The 16690-nt window shown below is 51.5% G+C and overlaps 3 protein-coding genes across 3 annotated transcripts; all 3 read right to left on the bottom strand.

Moving 5' to 3' along the window:
• Positions 1–2136: 2136 nt before the first annotated feature.
• On the bottom strand, positions 2137–3120 carry gag-pol-4 (Gag-Pol polyprotein; the record flags this gene model as incomplete). The annotated part of the gene is made up of 1 exon (XM_037322719.1): positions 2137–3120. The coding sequence occupies one exon, from the start codon at positions 3118–3120 to the stop codon at positions 2137–2139; it is 984 nt and encodes a 327-aa protein (XP_037180413.1).
• A 5746-nt stretch (positions 3121–8866) lies between these two features.
• CGCA056_v007470 (uncharacterized protein) lies at positions 8867–12112 on the bottom strand (the record flags this gene model as incomplete). Its single annotated transcript, XM_037322718.1, has 3 exons — positions 8867–9262; positions 9331–11247; positions 11303–12112. The coding sequence occupies 3 exons, from the start codon at positions 12110–12112 to the stop codon at positions 8867–8869; spliced, it is 3123 nt and encodes a 1040-aa protein (XP_037180414.1).
• Positions 12113–12570: 458 nt separating this feature from the next.
• CGCA056_v007469 (uncharacterized protein) lies at positions 12571–15486 on the bottom strand (the record flags this gene model as incomplete). Its single annotated transcript, XM_037322717.1, has 1 exon — positions 12571–15486. The coding sequence occupies one exon, from the start codon at positions 15484–15486 to the stop codon at positions 12571–12573; it is 2916 nt and encodes a 971-aa protein (XP_037179490.1).
• Between the last annotated feature and the right edge of the window lie 1204 nt (positions 15487–16690).

The following is a 16690-nucleotide window of genomic DNA, read 5'->3' as shown; positions in this document are numbered from 1 at the left end:
GTCGTAGCCTAATAATAAGTTGATTTTGTAGGACAGAATCAAACGCCCCTTTGACGTCTATTATGGCTAGTGTTGCCGTAAGCCCTAGATCCAGAGCCTTCTCGATCTTATAGGTAAGACAGGTTGTTAGGTCGACTGCTGCCCTCCCTGGTAGGGCTCCAATCTGCTGTAGGCTGGCAACCCCTTCTAGGATAGTAAGGTAGGCCATCCTTTTTGCTATCAGCCGCTCTAAGCCTTTGCCTAAGCAGGATAGCAGGGATATCAGGCGCTAGGACCCAGTCTTAGAGAAGTCTGTTTTCCCTGGCTTCTGGATCATAACAACCTCTGCTTTGCGGAAGGTTCTTAGGAAGTAACCTGTCTGAACGCAGGCCTGAAAGAGCTGCTGTATAGGTGTAGCTATAAGGCCCCAAATAGATTGTAGTAACTTTGTAGTAATCCTATTAATCCCAGGGGTTGTAGCCTTTGTGAGAGTAGCCTGGCGTACTTCTTCTATGCTGACTGTTTGCTGCCAGGGTATTAGACGCCTTATTACTATAGGAACAGTGAAAGGGTTTCCAGGTAGGTCGTCTGTAGCATCAAATCTCTCTAATAGGGCCTTCTGTAAAGCCTGGGCTTTATCGTAGGGGTTGTTAATTGCCTGTCTATCTACTATAAGAGGCGGGGCCTTTATAGCTAGGCTAGACTTACGCCAGCTTAGGATTTTATATAGTTCCTGGTTAGACCCAGCCTCATTAATCTTTGTAGTCCAATAGGCTTGCTTAGCCTTCCTAACTGTAGTTAGAAAGGCCTTCTGCTCCTCGAGGATAGGCGGTGGTAGTACCAGCCTAGGATCCTAGGCTTGTCGTTGCCCAGCCTTAATAGCTGCTCAGTGAGCCTCTGAACACTCCTCTGTCCACCAGGGAGCTCCCCTACCCTGGTTAGTCCGTCTCTTCCCTATAGCCTAAGTCGCTATAGAGAGGAGGCTGACTAGTTGGATAGCTAGGGTGTCTATTTCTGCTGGAGCAGGTATATCCCCTAAGGTGGGTAGGGCTGGGAGCCCTATCTTTACTAAGTCAGCAAGTTAAGGTAGGGCTAAGTCTGGTACTAAGAGGTGACTAGTCTGTCGCCTCTGCTCCTAGGTGTTGCCTAGTGGGATGATAGTTGTAATAGCCTGGTGGTCAGCCCCTGGATGTAGGTGCGGGCTGATATAGGCCTCTGCAAAGGGGATATTTGAGAAGGTAAGGTTAAGTGTATGCCTGTGAGTATAGGTAGAGGCCCTAACTTCCCTGATAAAGTTAAGATTACAGCCTTCAGCCTATTCTGCAATATTATCTCCTTGATTCCAGCTTTAGGAGCTAGGTTCCTAAGAAGAGTGGCGGGCATTAAGATCCCCAGCAATAAGGGCTCTCTCTGGCGGTTAATAGTTTAGGAGGATGTTTGTTGTATGGTTTATAGGTTCCCTTGGTGGCCTGTAGACATTTATAATAGTAATATTGCCAGCCTTGATCCATAGGATATCCCTTGATTAGGTAGGTCTTTATTGCTGTACTTATAGCCTTAGACCTTTTTGTATATGGGATATGACCCTAGGCCTTGTTTCCCTGCTGTTCCAGAAGTTAACTAGCATATAAGAGTTATAGCCTGGGTGAGTGTTGATTTGCATCCTATCTCTATAGCCTATCCAGGGCTCCTGGATCAGTACTATATCGATCTGGTCTGCCCAGCAGAGCTCTAGGAGAGCTGTATAAGCTAGGCTTATCTTCCCCACATTATACTGGGCGACCCGTAGTACCTATGGGGGAGCCGTCCTGAGCCTACTGCTCTGAGTTGAGGTTGAGGTGGGTGTAGGCATTAATAACGTTGTAGTTTTTTTTTTTTTTTTTTTTTTTTTTTTTTTTTTTTAACGCCATGGCGGCAAGGGCGCAGCCGCCCTTGCGGCAGACCTCCCGAGGGGTATGTGGCGTGGAGGGCCGCAGGATCTAGCTATCTACTGTGTAGTACACGCCTCTTCCTAGCGTCCTCCAGATCTTGCCCGAGGGCCACTATGTGTTCTATCCGTCCCTAGTTCCCACTGGTGCCCTAGTTCCGTTATAGCAATCTGCTGTCCTGATAACTATAGGTAGTCTGTTGTTGAGAGGATAGGTTAAGTCCTATCTATTAGTAACGCGGGCAGATCTTCTGGAAGAAGTCTGTCACGTCAAGGAAGGCCTGGAAGCCTTCATAATCGGTGATTAGCCCCTTAAAGTAGCGCTCTAGAGAGCCTATAGGTCCTAGAGGCTCCCTTCGACTATAAGGGTGGAGGATAGGCCACCGTTGCCTCCTCACTAGTGTCTTACGGCAGTAGACCAGGTGGTCTGCCTCTTTAGCCTCCCCGCAGGAGCAGGAAAGCAGTGCTTCTGTGTGGTTAAAGCGTTGATGATACTGTTCGAAGTCTCCGTGGCCTGATCGTGCTGCTAGGAGATGATGAAGGGTAGCTCTTGGTAGAGCTAGTTCAGGAGGGCAGCCAAGGGTGGCCTTAAGCCCCAGCTGGGTATAACAGGGGGGTGCCTCTTTCTTCCACCATTTTCTATGCTGGTGTTGTTTGCGTTCTTGAGCAAGCTGCTTGATCCCTGATAGGGTCGGCAGTAGGCCTCTGGGGACTGGCAGCGTTGTGCCCTCCTTAGCTAAGCTGTCAGCCTCCTCGTTTCCTTTTATCCCTTGGTGCCCTGGGGACCAGTGGGTTTGTATAGTATATATCCTGGCTGCTGCCTGGATCTCTAAGAAGGCAGCTTGTGAGGAGTCTGGGATGTTGCCGCGTATCCCCTGGATGACACTGGTGTTATCAATACAGATATGTATAGGCTGGCCTTGGGAGGTAGGAAGGGCCCTTTGGAGCCCTGCCCTCGCCCCCTCTGCCTCGCCATCAAATACTTCTGCAATGCTGAGACGGCCGCACCCTTGGGCTATCCGTTTGTTTCCGCGGTAGATAACAAAGCCGAATCCCGTAGCCCCATTAGTGGCTTTAGAGCCGTCTGAGTAGATAATCGTATGGTTATCTGGCACAGTCTTAACCCAGTTCTGAAACGCTTTAGCTGCCTTCTCCTTATCCTGGCCAGCTGTAGGGTCTTTTGATCCTGAGAGGTGCTGTGGCTGTAGGAGCATCGGCCTTGGGCACTTAGGTAGGAGGGCTGCTGTTCTTTGAAGCCTTGTTTCCTGCCGCCCTAGCTGTGGAAGCCTAGGGACTAAGGGGTTGTGTTGGTCAACCTTCTGTAGGCGTGTGGCAAAGCGTAGGCGTGCTGCCTCAAGGGCTACTTTTGCTGTAGGCAGGCCAGCATCTCGGAGGAGGCTGCTGGTTGGTGTAGTCCTCCAGACAGGCAGGATAGCCCTTGCTGCTGCTGTGATAACCTTTCTAACACTCCTAACCAGGCCCTTCTGCCTCGTACTGACAGTAGTTACCTGGTTAGTGGTGCTGCTGCTAACTGCAGTGGTGCTGCTGTTCCTAGCTGGCTTACTTAAGCCTGCATACCAGGTCTCAGCTCCGTATAGGACTGTAGGAAGGACACAGGCAATAACAGCTTGGCGTGCTGCAGCTGCTGGGAGCCCTCCTTTTGTGTTTGATAGGTGCTGTAGGAACTGGGCTACCTTCTTTGCTGCCGCTACCTTTGTATCAACATGGTGCCGGAAGGTGAGTTTCCTATCGAACCAGACCCCTAGCCATCGTACAGGCTTAGTTGAGGCCTTGATAGTTAGGTCCCTTGCCTGTATATCTGGTAGGTTATTTGACTGGTTGTGTTTCCTGCTAAAGTGGATTGCTTCACATTTAGCCGGGTCAAATGTAACCTTATTATCAGTGCCCCAGTCTAGGATCTGAGTTATCTCCTGGCTAAGGGCTGCAGTGTTTCCCTCCAGGGAAGGGCCAGTAGCCAGCAGGCCTATATCGTCTGCATAGCTAAACCGTAGCTTCTGATCGTCAGCTAGGATATCGGCTATATATAGCAGAAAAAGGATAGGTGATAGTGGCGAGCCTTGCGGCAGTCCGCAGGATAAAGGGAAGTCCTCTGTGGTAGTATCCTCTAACCTTACCCGGGCTGTGCGGCAAGAGGTGAAGTTGAAGATCAGTCTAATCAGACTACTAGGCCAGCCCTGCTGTCGTAGCCTAATAGTAAGTCGATTTCGTAGGACAGAATCAAACGCCCCCTTGACATCCATTGTCGCTAGAGTTGCAGTAAGCCCTGAGTCTAGAGCTCTTTCGATCTCATGGGTTAGACAGGTTGTCAGGTCGACTGCAGCCCTCCCTGGTAATGCCCCAACCTGCTGTGGGCTAGCAACTCCTTCCAGAATGGTGAGATATGCCATCCTCTTTGCTATCAGCCGCTCTAAGCCCTTGCCTAGGCAGGATAAGAGGGCTATTGGGCGCCAGGATCCAGCCTTTGAGAGGTCTGCTTTTCCCGGCTTCTGGATCATAACTACCTCTGCTTTGCGGAAGGTCCTAGGGAAGTAGCCTATCTGAACGCAGGCCTGAAAGAGCTGCTGTATAGGAACACCTATCAGGCCCCAAATGGATTGTAGTAACTTTGTAGTAATCCCATCAATCCCAGGGGTTGTAGCCTTTGTGAGAGTTGCCTGGCGTACTTCCTCAATGTTGACTATCTGCTGCCAGGGTATTAGACGCCTTGGAACTATAGGAATAGCAAATGGGTTCCCATGGAAGTCGTCTGTAGCGTCAAATCTCTCTAGTAGGGCCTTCCGTAAGGCTTGGGCTTTATCATAGCTGTTGTTAAAAGCCTGTCCATCTACCAATAGAGGTGGGGCTTTAACAGCTAGACCAGACTTACGCCAGCTAAGTATCTGATATAAGTTCTGGTTAGACCCAGCCTCCTCAATCTTAGCAGCCCAATAGGCGCGTTTTGCCTTCCTGACTGTGGTCAGAAAGGCCTTCTGCTCCTCTAGGATGGGCGGTGGTATTATTAGCCCAGGTTCTTGGGCTTGCTGACGCCTAGCCTCAATAGCTGCTTGGTGGGCCTCTGAGCACTCCTCTGTCCACCAGGGGGCTCCCCTGCCCTGGTTAGTCCGTCTCTTCCCTACAGCCTGGATAGCTGTAGAGAGGAGGCTGACTAGTTGGGTAGCTAGGGAGTCTATTTCTGCTGAAGTAGGTGTATCCCCTAAGGTAGGCAGGGCTAGGATCCCTACTTTCACTAGGTCGGCTAGCCGGAGTAGGGATGAGTCTGAGACCACAGGGTGGCTAGTCTGACACCTCAAGTCCTGGGTTTTGCTTATAGGTATGGTCGTTATAATAGCTTGGTGATCAGCCCCTGGATGTAGGTGTGGGCTGATGCAGGCCTCTGTAAAGGGGATATTTGAGAAGCTGAGGTTGAGTATATGCCCATGGGTATGGGTTGGAGCCCCAGCTACCCCAATAAAGTTAAGATTACAGCCTTCAGCCCACTCTGCAATATCGTCCCCTCGGTTCCGGCTTTGGGAGCCAGGTTCCCAGGAGGAGTGGCGAGCATTGAGATCCCCAGCAATAAGGGCTCTCTCCGGCGGTTGATAGCTTAGGAGGGTATTTGTTGTGTGGTTTGTGGGTTCACCTGGTGGTCTATAGACGTTTGCAATAGTAATGTCGCCCGCTTTGATCCATAGGATATCCCTTGATAGGGTAGGTCTTTGCTGCTGTATTTGTAACCTTAGACTTTTGTGTGTGTAGGTCATAACCCTAGGCCTTGTGTCCCTGCTGTTCCAGAAGTCAACTGGTACGTAAGAGTTATAGCCTGGGTGTGTGTTGATTTGCATCTTATCTCTATAGCCTATCCAGGGCTCCTGGATCAGTACTATATCGATCTGATCTGCCCAGCAGAGCTCTAGGAGAGCTGTATGAGCTGGGCTGATCTTCCCCACGTTACACTGGGCGACCCGTAGTACCCGTGGGGTAGCCATTTTGAGCCTACGGCTCTGAGTTGAGATCGAGGTGGGTATAGGCATTAATAACGTTGTAGTCAGGCTTCTGTATTACCCTCTGGCTTCTGCTACTGCTTGGAAGCGGGCAGATAGGGCGGTTGGTAAGGGGGAGGGCTTCAGAGTCTTCAGCCTCATCCTCATCCATACTATTGCTGCTTCCAGCTATGCTAGCAGTATCTGCAACAACAATTGAGTCTTGTGTAGGTGTGAGGGGTCGAGGGCGCTTAGATGTAGTGCCCAGCCTGGCCTCTGCTTGCTGTGTGCTGCCTAGGGAGCAGGCCTGGCTAGCTAGGAGGTCATCTGAGGCCTTGCCACCAACCTTCCGGATCCCTCGCAGTTCCTTATAGGTAGGTATAACAAGTTTTCCATTAACTAGTAGCGGTCTGGCTGGGCAGTTGGCATGGCTTGCTGGGAAGGGCCTATAGCAGTTAGCACACTTAGACCTGGCTAGGCAGATCCTATCCTCATGCGAATCTAAGGGCATACTGCAGTTCTCACAGAGGGGTTGCCGGGTGCAGTAGCGGTTTGAGTGGAAGCCCTGGCAGCCAGAGGAGTGTCGTTTAGGGACCTGTTTCCTAGGGGGGAGCAGACGAGCTGGGCCTGACTGGCCGAACAGGCGGAAGCCTTCCTTAACTCCCTGGGGGAGGGCAATAATCAGGCTTTGCGTAGCTGTGGCTAGGTCAGGGCTATCTCGGGTTGGGCGCCAGGAGAGGAGTCTTTGCTTTGTCTGTAGGAAGACCTCTTCCTCTATTTCAGATTCAATACCTATCCTACTTCCATCTAGGCTTGTGAAGTATAGGGGGCAAAAAGGGATGGAATACTGGTACCATCTTGTAGGCACTTCTACCTTCTCAGCTGTGAGACAGTTCTTAATCTCAGGGGCCCTCTGAAGGAGTAGGGCTTGTATCTCTTTGTTCTGGGGCCTCAGCGAGAAGCCAGTAGCAGTATGGCGAACCTCAACTAGGTCTTGTGGTTGTAGGTTGAGCTCTTTTGTAACTACCATTTTTACTGAGTGAGGGGCTAGGGTTCTGGAGGTAGGGATATGTTCGGCAGGAAGCCTAACCAGTAGGCGGAGATCCTGGGTCTGTTTTGGCTTGTTTGCGTAGTTGGTGGCCTGCCGGCCTGTTGTTCGGCTCGGCCGGGGGCCGGGGCCGGGGCTGGGGCCGGAGAGGGATCCACCTTTAGTGGAGCCTCCGGCGGCCAGGGCGTACGTTTTTCCGGGGCTGGTAGGGGTGGGTCCAGAAGTTTCTGTGGTTGCAAATCTGGCAAAAGAGTCGATAAGGTCCTGGGCTGTAGCCTTCAGACGTGCTGGAGCCGTCCCAATGAGGGCATCTAGGCCTTTTGCGAGGAGGTCCAGGGCCTCATCTCGGAGGGCCCGACCTTCCCGGGCTTGCTGAAGAGCGGCAGTGGCCGATTGTGGCCCTCCTCCAAGGGGCCGGATAGGGGGGGGCGTGAGGCCCCTCGGACGCGGGGGTAGGGAGGTAAGGGGGGGAGGGGTCTTCGGCAGGTTATGCATAGAGGATAGGAGGCCGTTAGGGCCCTGCGAGGCGCCCGCGGCTGGCTCTGAGGCCATCGCGGGCGAGAGTAGGTTGTAGGGGTGGATTTGGTGGTGTTAGTGGTAGGGTGACGAGCTCAGCGCGGCACTAACAGTGGGTGCCGGTGGGGTGGTGTGTAGGAGGGAAGTGCTTGAATAACGTTGTAGTCAGGCTTCTGAGCTACCCGCTGGACCCTGCTGCTTGAGGTAGCTGGGGCATGCTGGGTAGGTAGTGGTGGTAGGATAGGGTTGCTGTTAGAGATATCTACTTCAGCCTCAGTCTCATCCTCCTCTATACTACTAGAGCTTGCTGTATCGCTAACGTCTGCTATAATGATTAAGTCCTAGGTAGGGGTAGGGGCTTATGGTCGCTTAGAGCCAGGCTGAGGGCTTGTCAGGCTGTTGCTAGGTTGCTGGGTGCTGCGGGCGTGGGTGCCGGCCTGACTGCTCTGATAGAGGGCCTCATAGGCCTTCTGCCCAGCTTTATGGATCTAGGAGAGTTCCTTTCGACCTGGGAGGGTGGGGGAGCTGTTAACCACTAAGGGCCTTGCTGGGCAGTCCTTATGGTTGGCTTGGAAGGGGCTGGCGCAGTTAGCGCACTTCGGTCTGGCTATGTAGGGCTAGGTCTTATGGGGGCCTGCAGGCCTGCTGCAGTTGCTACAGAGTGGCTGTCAGTTATAGTACCAGCCAGTTTGAATGATATCCCTGGCAACCAGGGTTATATCTGATGAGGGTCTTTTTCTTCTGGATAAGCTGAGATCTGCTGCTTTGGTTGAAAAGCCTGAAGGGTAGTACTTCTGCAGAGAAGGAGATAATCTAAGAGACCTCGTTTATGATGGGGTTTATACTAAGTTGGGATTATTAGGCCTAGGTAGGCTTACATCCTATCTATGCAAAGACCTCCTCTTTAACCAGAGTGGCTAGGTTGAGGGCCTCGCTATCAAGGGACCATAGTTTAGCAGGGCAGCGTGGGATAACGTAAGTAAACCACTTAGTAGGCGTTTTAACCTTATAAGCTCCCAGGCTGTCTGCTAGTTTCTATCTGTTTGCAAGCAGGGTTTGCTGGACCTGCTTATTCAGGGGTCTTAGCGAGTAGCTAGCTGCAATATAGTAGATATGTGGGATATCTGCTAGTTAGAGGCTAAAGGCTTAGCAGACTGTACAGCGTAGGGTAAAAGGGGCATGCTTCTTAGCAGCCCCTAGGCCCTCTTCAGGGATACAGGCAAAGACCTAGAGGTCCTCCTTCAGCTGGGTTAGAGCCTAGGGCTAGGTCTGGGCCTAGGCTTGAGGCTAGGTTGGGTTTTGGGTAACGTTACAGGCTGGGGCTGGGGCTGCAGCTGGTGCTGAGGCTGCTATATCAGCCTAGTCCTAACGTAGGGCTGGGGCTGCTGCTTTATTACCTATGATTCTTTTCAAGGCTTAGATCATATAGGCTGTAGCCTCCTTTGCAATCTGCTTCCTAGGCCCCTCAAAGCAGGAGACTATATTATCCACAGACTGGGCGATAGCTATAAAGACGTCCTTCCAGGCTTCATAGTGCTTCGCTTCCTCATCCAGGGCTATAAGGATAGCTCCAGTAGCTGTTCCAGTTATCGTCGTAGGCCCCTTAGCCGTTAAGGGGGCTGTCGTAGAGGCGTCAGGCTTGCTTCCCACGAGGCTGGGCTGGAATAGCTGGGCCTCAGTACCACGGCGGCGTTTAGCCCTTGAGGTTGGGGACGGCTCCGGAGGGGCTCCAGAGCCTCGATCAGGGCCGGCCGAAGGGGCCGGCGGCGATCCAGGGCCCGCCGGAGGCTGTGAAGCCATCGCAGGAGGGCGCTGGAGGCAAGAGGTGAAGGATTTTCAGCTGTTAAGGATTTTGGTGGTATCCAACGTATTACACTAACAGTGGATGCTAAGAAAAATTGGTTTTTCGCGTGATGGAGGGCATTTTCTACATCATCCATAATGATCGTGAGGCTTGTAACCAACGACGCGAAGTCCATGCTAGATCGGCATCGGAGACCGCTGATATCGTTACACAAGTCGAGCCTGGCGATTTCCAAGTCCTCTAGAATCGTCTCGAGCTTGCTGTATACAGCCCTGGAGAGGTCCTTTTCGACTGCGGATTGCTCGACGTTGGCTTTCGCGGGCTTTAGTAGGCCCATGGTAAGAAACGTGCGGAACAAACCCTCCCCAACCGACATCTGATGCCCAGACCAATCATCGTCCCAACCGACTTTCTCGTACATATGCTGTACCAGTTCGGTAGGCTCTGACTGCTCACCGGTGAATAGGTCGAAGGATGTCGGCTCGCGACTAAGACGAACCGCGGCAAGTGCTGTTTTTGGCTCTAGTGATGTGTAATGTAACCGGCTGGGGTCCCAGTCCGCCTCTTGGTAGATCATCAGATGGGACATTTTGTTGAAGTTTACGTTCTGTCGAACGGGAAACGGGCAAGCTACCGCCCCAGCAACGGGTTCCATCACTCGTTTCGCTCTCAATCGCCTGGTTGTAGTGACATCTCCCCCCGCCCAGGTATCGAGTGCGTCCACGTATTCTTCAGCCGCCGCGTCTTTGCTTGGCCATTTCCCTTCCACATAGAGGCAGTGCCTAAAAAGGCCTCTCATAATAGTAGCCAGTGGAAGGCCCCAATCATGTTCCTTGCCTTCGTATCCGCCCGTATTATGAATCATCTGTTCGAGGTGTAACATCATTGTCGGGACGGGATAAATGTCCAAAAAGCGCATGCCAGTGCTGTAGATGATCTGGAGGGCTTCTGCAAGACCAACACCGCATAGGAATGGAGAAAGAGTCCATAGGGAGTGCGGCACTCCGAATCGGGACGGTGGGATAGGTGCACCCTCGAGCACGGAGTTGCAGCGCCAAAGACGAGATTCAAGATATTCGACGCTCCAGGAGAGGACCTCGGTAGCGGGTTCGATTATTGCGCTGCAATTATAAATGCCAATTTCTTGCCGTGTCTGTAGCTTCTTGGCAAGTCTTTTGCAAAACCTAAGGTGCGATCTGGAACAGCAACAATTATCGTGAGTATGACCGGCGTCATCCTCGGGGCGTTCATCAATGATATCGTTGATGTCTCTGAGGGCCAGGAACCCGGCGGCGGGGGCCTCAAGGATATGACCCCCGTGCTGGCACAGCGACCACCCGGATTTCACGAAAGTGGCATCCACAATGCACTGAAGTTGGAAGACGTGCCAAGGAGATATTTTCAAGCTGAGGTCTGATCCTGTCTTTTGACTGACCAGGGAGGTGACAAACGCGGCGAAGTCAGTAAGACCGAGGAGAGTGCGCCGAGAGCCGGATGGGCCTGAGGGAGACCAGTCAACATCATCCGAGAAGCACCTCTCACCCCGCTGTGACTGTTCCCAGGAGGAGTACTCATTGACCAGGTCGTAGAGCCAATTGATGGTGAACTTTCGACGCCAGAGAATCCTCTCCTCCTTGGTGGCAGTTTCAAGTGAGAGCTTTGGGTCCCACAGGCCGATCTTCGCACGCATAGCCTTTGTGGGCTTCCCGTTACGGCTTTTCTGAAAGTCTGTGCAGAAAGCCAAAAGGTCCTGGTATGTATACATCAGGAGCTGCTCCTTGACGTCAACCAAACATCCATGATGATCACGATCAGCTGCTGCCTTCTCCTCAGCAACCTTCTGCAAGCGGTTCAGGCCTCCTCGAGTAAGAGTGTCTGTAATCTTCTCGAAGTAGCAGTGTTCGGGAAAGTCGTCAAATAATTCGAGCTCCGTCTTCTTAATCTCAGCAATGGCTATGTTTGAGACTGCTCCAGCGACAGCAGTGTTCAGATTCTTGTGGATAACGTCTATCCATAAGTCTTGTACATATTGTCGTATTTGAGCCCACTCCGTTCTGAAGGATAGTAATTATTGCCATGGTGTAGCTCAGCAACGGGTCATCTTCTAGGATACGGTAACTCTCCACAGGAGCGTCCGCGCTAGAGTCCGCCTTTCTGGCAGGTTTGCGTGATTTTCCAAGCTTGGATGTCTTGCCCTTGCCCTTCTTGCCGTTTACACGGTTCTTCTTTGCTGTCTTGGACTCAGCAACTGGCTCATCTGCGTCAGATTCAGGTTCCGAAGGCGGCTCTGGCTTGGAATCGCCATGGCTGAGATCGAGGGAGGCAAATTTGTTGCTGAAGATTATGCCCTTCATCTCCTCAATTTGCTCGGCATCGGAATCGGGACGCTTTGAGGTCATTTCGTTGGCCTCCATCTGTTTCTCCCACCAGCTAACCCCACCCAAGATGGAGAAAATGTCGATGAGGGAGTCGATGAAGTGCCTGTGCATGTCGTTGCTCTTCTCAATATCTGTGTCAGACCACGTGGATGCATGCTCTACGAAGGCGTGGTAGTGGTTTCTTCTTGCTCTGACCATTGAGATCAATCGGCGAAAAGTGCTGCCAGACACTGCAGCTCCGCTGTCTGCGATCAGGCGGGCCATGGACACCAGGCCAGCCACGGTTGTCGCTCCGGAAGAACTGACTCCAGTGGGCAGCTGGGCGCTTTCGCCCGAGCGCGGCTGCGTTTTGAGGATGAGACTGGTGGTTTTGATCATCCATTCCACAAGATCTTGCGCATCTTTCTTGTATCCAATATAAGACTCGCGAGTGGCCACGGGACTCGCGCCGTGCGCCATTTCGTGGGTCGGGATAGCCATGGCCGCTGCCAACACCTTGAGTCAGATCAGTTAGAGTCACCGGACCAAGATGATAAACTGATTTGTCGTGTGAGTTGACAGGACGATGCCATCGAGTAAACCGTTTAGGGAGAATTCCTTTACAAGATTGATTTGCTGGGCCCACATGGAGGGACACGTCGATGCAAAAGCAGGCTAGGTGACATATTTTTCAGTGCCGACCCCTGTCGGAAATAATTGGAGCCGCGCATCTGTCACTGTGTGAGGGGTTGGAATTTTCTTTTCTTTTTTTTCTTTTTTTTGTCCCAGTCAAGTTAGCACTGGATGCGTTATGCGCTCTTAATTTATTAGAGGGCGCAATATCCGTGATGTACAATGACACTCTGCAACGTTGTGACCAAGCACGCCCTGATTCCGCCAGTCCAATACCGTGGCCACAAATTTGGTCAACGTCTAGTACCTGCGGTAATCATTCTCCTTTAAAGAAGTTTGTCTAGAAACTCTTGTTTGAAATAATTCAGAAATTCTTCCATCGTCTCCATGTTGTACGTCTTGAGAACTTTTCTGACTAATCTCTCCCGCGGATGCTCCACGGTCTCCCAGTACACCACACTGTAATCGAGTAAAAACTTCATCTGCATCTGACCTGCCATTGCCTTTAAGCATTCTTCGTCATTTCCTTGAAGGGCCAGGTTCAGCAGCTTTGCTTTCTTCATGAAGGCCCACGGTGCGCCCGGCAGGTAGGCTTCCTTGAACAACCTGTTGCCATGCTGTTCCAAAACTTTTTCGAAGTGACAAATCGTCGTGCCAATGAAGATGCCCATTTGCATGAAGTCCATTCCGGAAAGAGGAAACGAGCCGCAGATGTCGTTGATAAGATCTTCTTTGGCTGGGCCCAGCAAACCGGTAAGTTCCGAGTGCTCCCTGGGTGTTATGAACCACGCGTTGCTCTTGCTCTCGATCGCGGCATGGATAACGTCAAGAGTGTGTTGAGTCTTTGACATGCGTACAAGTAGCTCGCGTTTGTCGAAACCTCCCTCTACATGCCTTTGCACAAGCACGGTCCCCTCAAGTTGTGTATTGCCAGTTTCGGGGTCGATAACCTTTCTGGCCTTCTGCAATCGGTGGTACGCAAGATGTGAACCAAGAGCAATTTCAGTATCGGGGATGCGACTCGGATTCCAGTCTGCGTCAGCAAGAAGGAGTAGCAGCGACTTTCGTTTGTAGAAATTGTTCTTTTCGTGAAACCGCCGATCGACTCTGTAGACATTGCAGTCTTTCGGGGGTATGATCTTTTCCGTGCGCTGGATTCGGCAAAGTTCCATGTTATGCCTTCCGATCCGGTTCAAGAGACTCTCTGAGAACCTAGACGTGGGGACAATGCCTTTGGCAAACACAGCATCCTTGAAATGGTCGAGGAATATCTCGTATAGCGGAATCTGGACGGCCATGTACCCCTTCTGCACTAGCATGTTGTACAAATGAACCATCATCGTCAACTCGCCGACATTATCCCAGATCCACATACTAGCCAAGTATGCAAGTTGCAGAGCTTCGGCTAGGCCCTCTCCGCACAGATAGGGCGAGTATTCCCAGAAGCCGTTGGCATTAGTGGCTGCGAAGCGGGATCCTGGGCTTGCTGACTGAGTATCCGCAAGCGGAGACCTACCAAGATGCTTGCGTAGGTCCTTTTCAAGGTTAGACAACGTATGGGTCTTGAGGTAATGACGGTTATCCCAACCGTGGTCGTAGGTGTCGCAGAGGAGATAATCGACCATCAGGCGGAGACACTTAAAATATCCATACCGGTTACTGTCGGGGGTAGCAAAGAGGAACATTTGGAGGTCCCGATTTGGGCTGAAATCCTCGGCGGCCGCCGTAAGAGAGTGTGTCTCCCCGACCCCTTCAAAGGACCATCCCTTGGACTCGGTCATGGAGTCCAAGATGCACTGCAGTTGGAAAACATGGTGCGGCAGGACTTTTCTGGCGACTTCTGCTCCGGGCTTCTGCATGGCAAGAGAGGTTATGACGGCGGCAAAGTCATCCAAACCGAACAGACATCGATGATCTTCCCAAGGGCCCTTCACTTTCCAGTCGACATTTTCGAGTTTACCGTTTTTGCGGTCGCGGTGCGCTATGCCATGCTCAAAGTACGGTGCAGAGTAGACATTGACAAGATCATAGAGCCAATTGATGGTGTAAGCACGACGCCAACAAATTCTCTCCTCGTCGGTGGCGCTCAGGATATCGAATTCTGGGTTCCAAGCAAGCTGGACCTGCAGCGCTTTCGTTGGCTTCCCTGTTCGACCCGCCTTGCGGAAGTCTTCGATGAAAGACACAAGGTCTCGGTAGGCGTAGCTCATGTTCAACTCTTGAGCATCAACCGATCCTTCATCGTAACAAATTAGATTGAGGTCTCTTCCGCCGATGATATTGCGATTGACGCAGTCGATAATCGTTTCGAATGAATCTCTGCCTGGAAATTCGACGAAGATCTCCAAAGCCGTCTTTTGCACAAGGACAACTGCGATCTTGGACAGTCCGACTGCAACGGCGCTGTTCAAGTCTTCGTAAGCCACTTCATTCCAAGCCTCTCTGATCTGGCGTCTCAGATGTAACCACTGATGTCGAAGTGAAAATACTGCCATGATGTACAGAAGACAGTCATCGCCCTCTAGAAGTCGGTAGCTCTCCATAGGGACGTTCTCCAGACCAGAGTCCGAAGCTGTCCGAGGACCACCTTTGCGGTTCGACTTCTTTGATTGCTTCTTCTTGCCCTTGCGAATTTTCTTTGCGGCCTGCTGATGAGCTGGCGGGCGTGACTCGTCAGCCGAATCTTCGTCAGACTCCATGTCACCGTCGACTCTGTTGATGCTCAAAACAGAGAACCGATTGGAAAAAAGCATCTCTTCGATATCCTGTTGGCATACGTCGAAGCTTTCGGTTGCTTCAGTGTCTGGCTGAATGGTGCCACCGAATTCCTTGAGGATATCGGTGAGAGCATCGATGAAGTGCTTGTGGGAAGAGTTGCTCTTCACGAGGTCGGCATCTGGATAGGCACTGGCGAACTTCTGGAATTGTCCATAATGCAGAGATCGAGCTGAGATGACGGATCGAAGTAGGTGCACGATGCCTTGTGGTATTTTGCGCATGTGTCGGGCGATCAGTTGGCCCATCGCGACAAGTTCCGCAACCGTCGTTTGGCCAGAGGTATTGACGTTGACCCTGATCGACAAGGGCACCTCATCCTGAGAATTCGTGTATCTCTTGACAATGGAGTTGGAAGTATTGATCACCCAGTAGAGGAGGTGTCTTGTGTCGCGTTTGTAGGCAAGGTAGGAGTTTTCGGGAGGGGGCTGCCGAGCAGCAGTCTCACGTCTGATTTGAGGTGGCATCATTCGGAATCAATCTGCGCGTTGTTAACTCAGAATTCGATGGATATTTGGATGATGAGTATACTTGCAAGCGATCAACCGATGTGGGAGCAGATGCGAAGTAGTCGTGTCGAGCAAAGGCATCCGGCATGGACGGGTGGGCGAAATTTAGACGACAAAGTTTGGAAGCTTTTTGCCTGTCGCAAATGGCAATCGAAGTTTCCAAAAGGAAAAGAAAAAAAGAAGGAAAGTCCAACAGTTAAAATTTCGATTAGACCATTCTTTCCAAGCTGGTCCCGTTTGCATTCAGGTTGACGAGGGTGGCTGCAGTAACCCGAGCAAACACCGAGTAGGTATCGAGACAAAAACACAAGGATAGATGGGCGCAGAACATGAGCTGTCGATGGCCTGCTTTGTTTACTGAACGTTAGCTGAGTCATTGCTGTGCATTTTTTAAAGGTGTGAATGAACCCGAAGAACAACTTTCGCTACTATTGAAAGAGAGCATATGGCAAATTCGACGAAGGGTATCTAGCACAGCGGAGAACATCAAAAGTAATGTGCAGATATGGATTGACTATGACTGTCCCAAAACCAAATATAAACTCATTCACAAGACATATGAGAAATTGTCCTCAAAACCTGAAACCCACAGCCTCCTTATTTCTAGCTTGCATCGCAATCCGCATTCCAAGAAGCCATTGCATGAAGCGAGTCGGCAGTAAATATTGATCAAGAAGCATCAAGCCCACATTTGCCCATGTAGCCATGGCTGTGGCGCCACTTGACTGCTGACAGCCGGCTTTCACATCCTCATAACGTTCCTGCTGGTACATTGCGAAAGCTTGGGAGAGCGATTTAGTATCCCATGCGCTTCCTCCTTCGCGATGGGCCTTTGAGAGAGTGTGGAGATGGTTCACCAAGACGACAGTGTCTATCATTCCAAAGTTGACACCGGATCCCGTACTGGGCGTGAACTTGTGGGCTGCGTCTCCGACGAGGACGATCCGGCCGTTCCAGCTCCAGTGTTGGAGAACACCCTCTTCCAGGTCAACTAATCCGGACCCCAGGCGCGCTTCGTACGCGTCTTTCAGACAGACGGGAGTATCGCTTCCGGTTCTCTCCAGAAGTGGCAAATGCCCATACTCCTCGACGAGAGCTGCTTCATCCTTCTCGCTATAGCGCGTCGATGTGCGCGTGGGTCGGGGCAGTTTCCTGTAAATGC

The sequence above is a fragment of the Colletotrichum aenigma genome (genome assembly GCF_013390185.1).
Source record: "Colletotrichum aenigma strain Cg56 chromosome Unknown KSG_Cg56_contig04, whole genome shotgun sequence".
In the NCBI taxonomy this organism is placed as follows: domain Eukaryota; kingdom Fungi; phylum Ascomycota; class Sordariomycetes; order Glomerellales; family Glomerellaceae; genus Colletotrichum; species Colletotrichum aenigma.
This window is presented reverse-complemented; position numbering and strand designations above follow the sequence as displayed.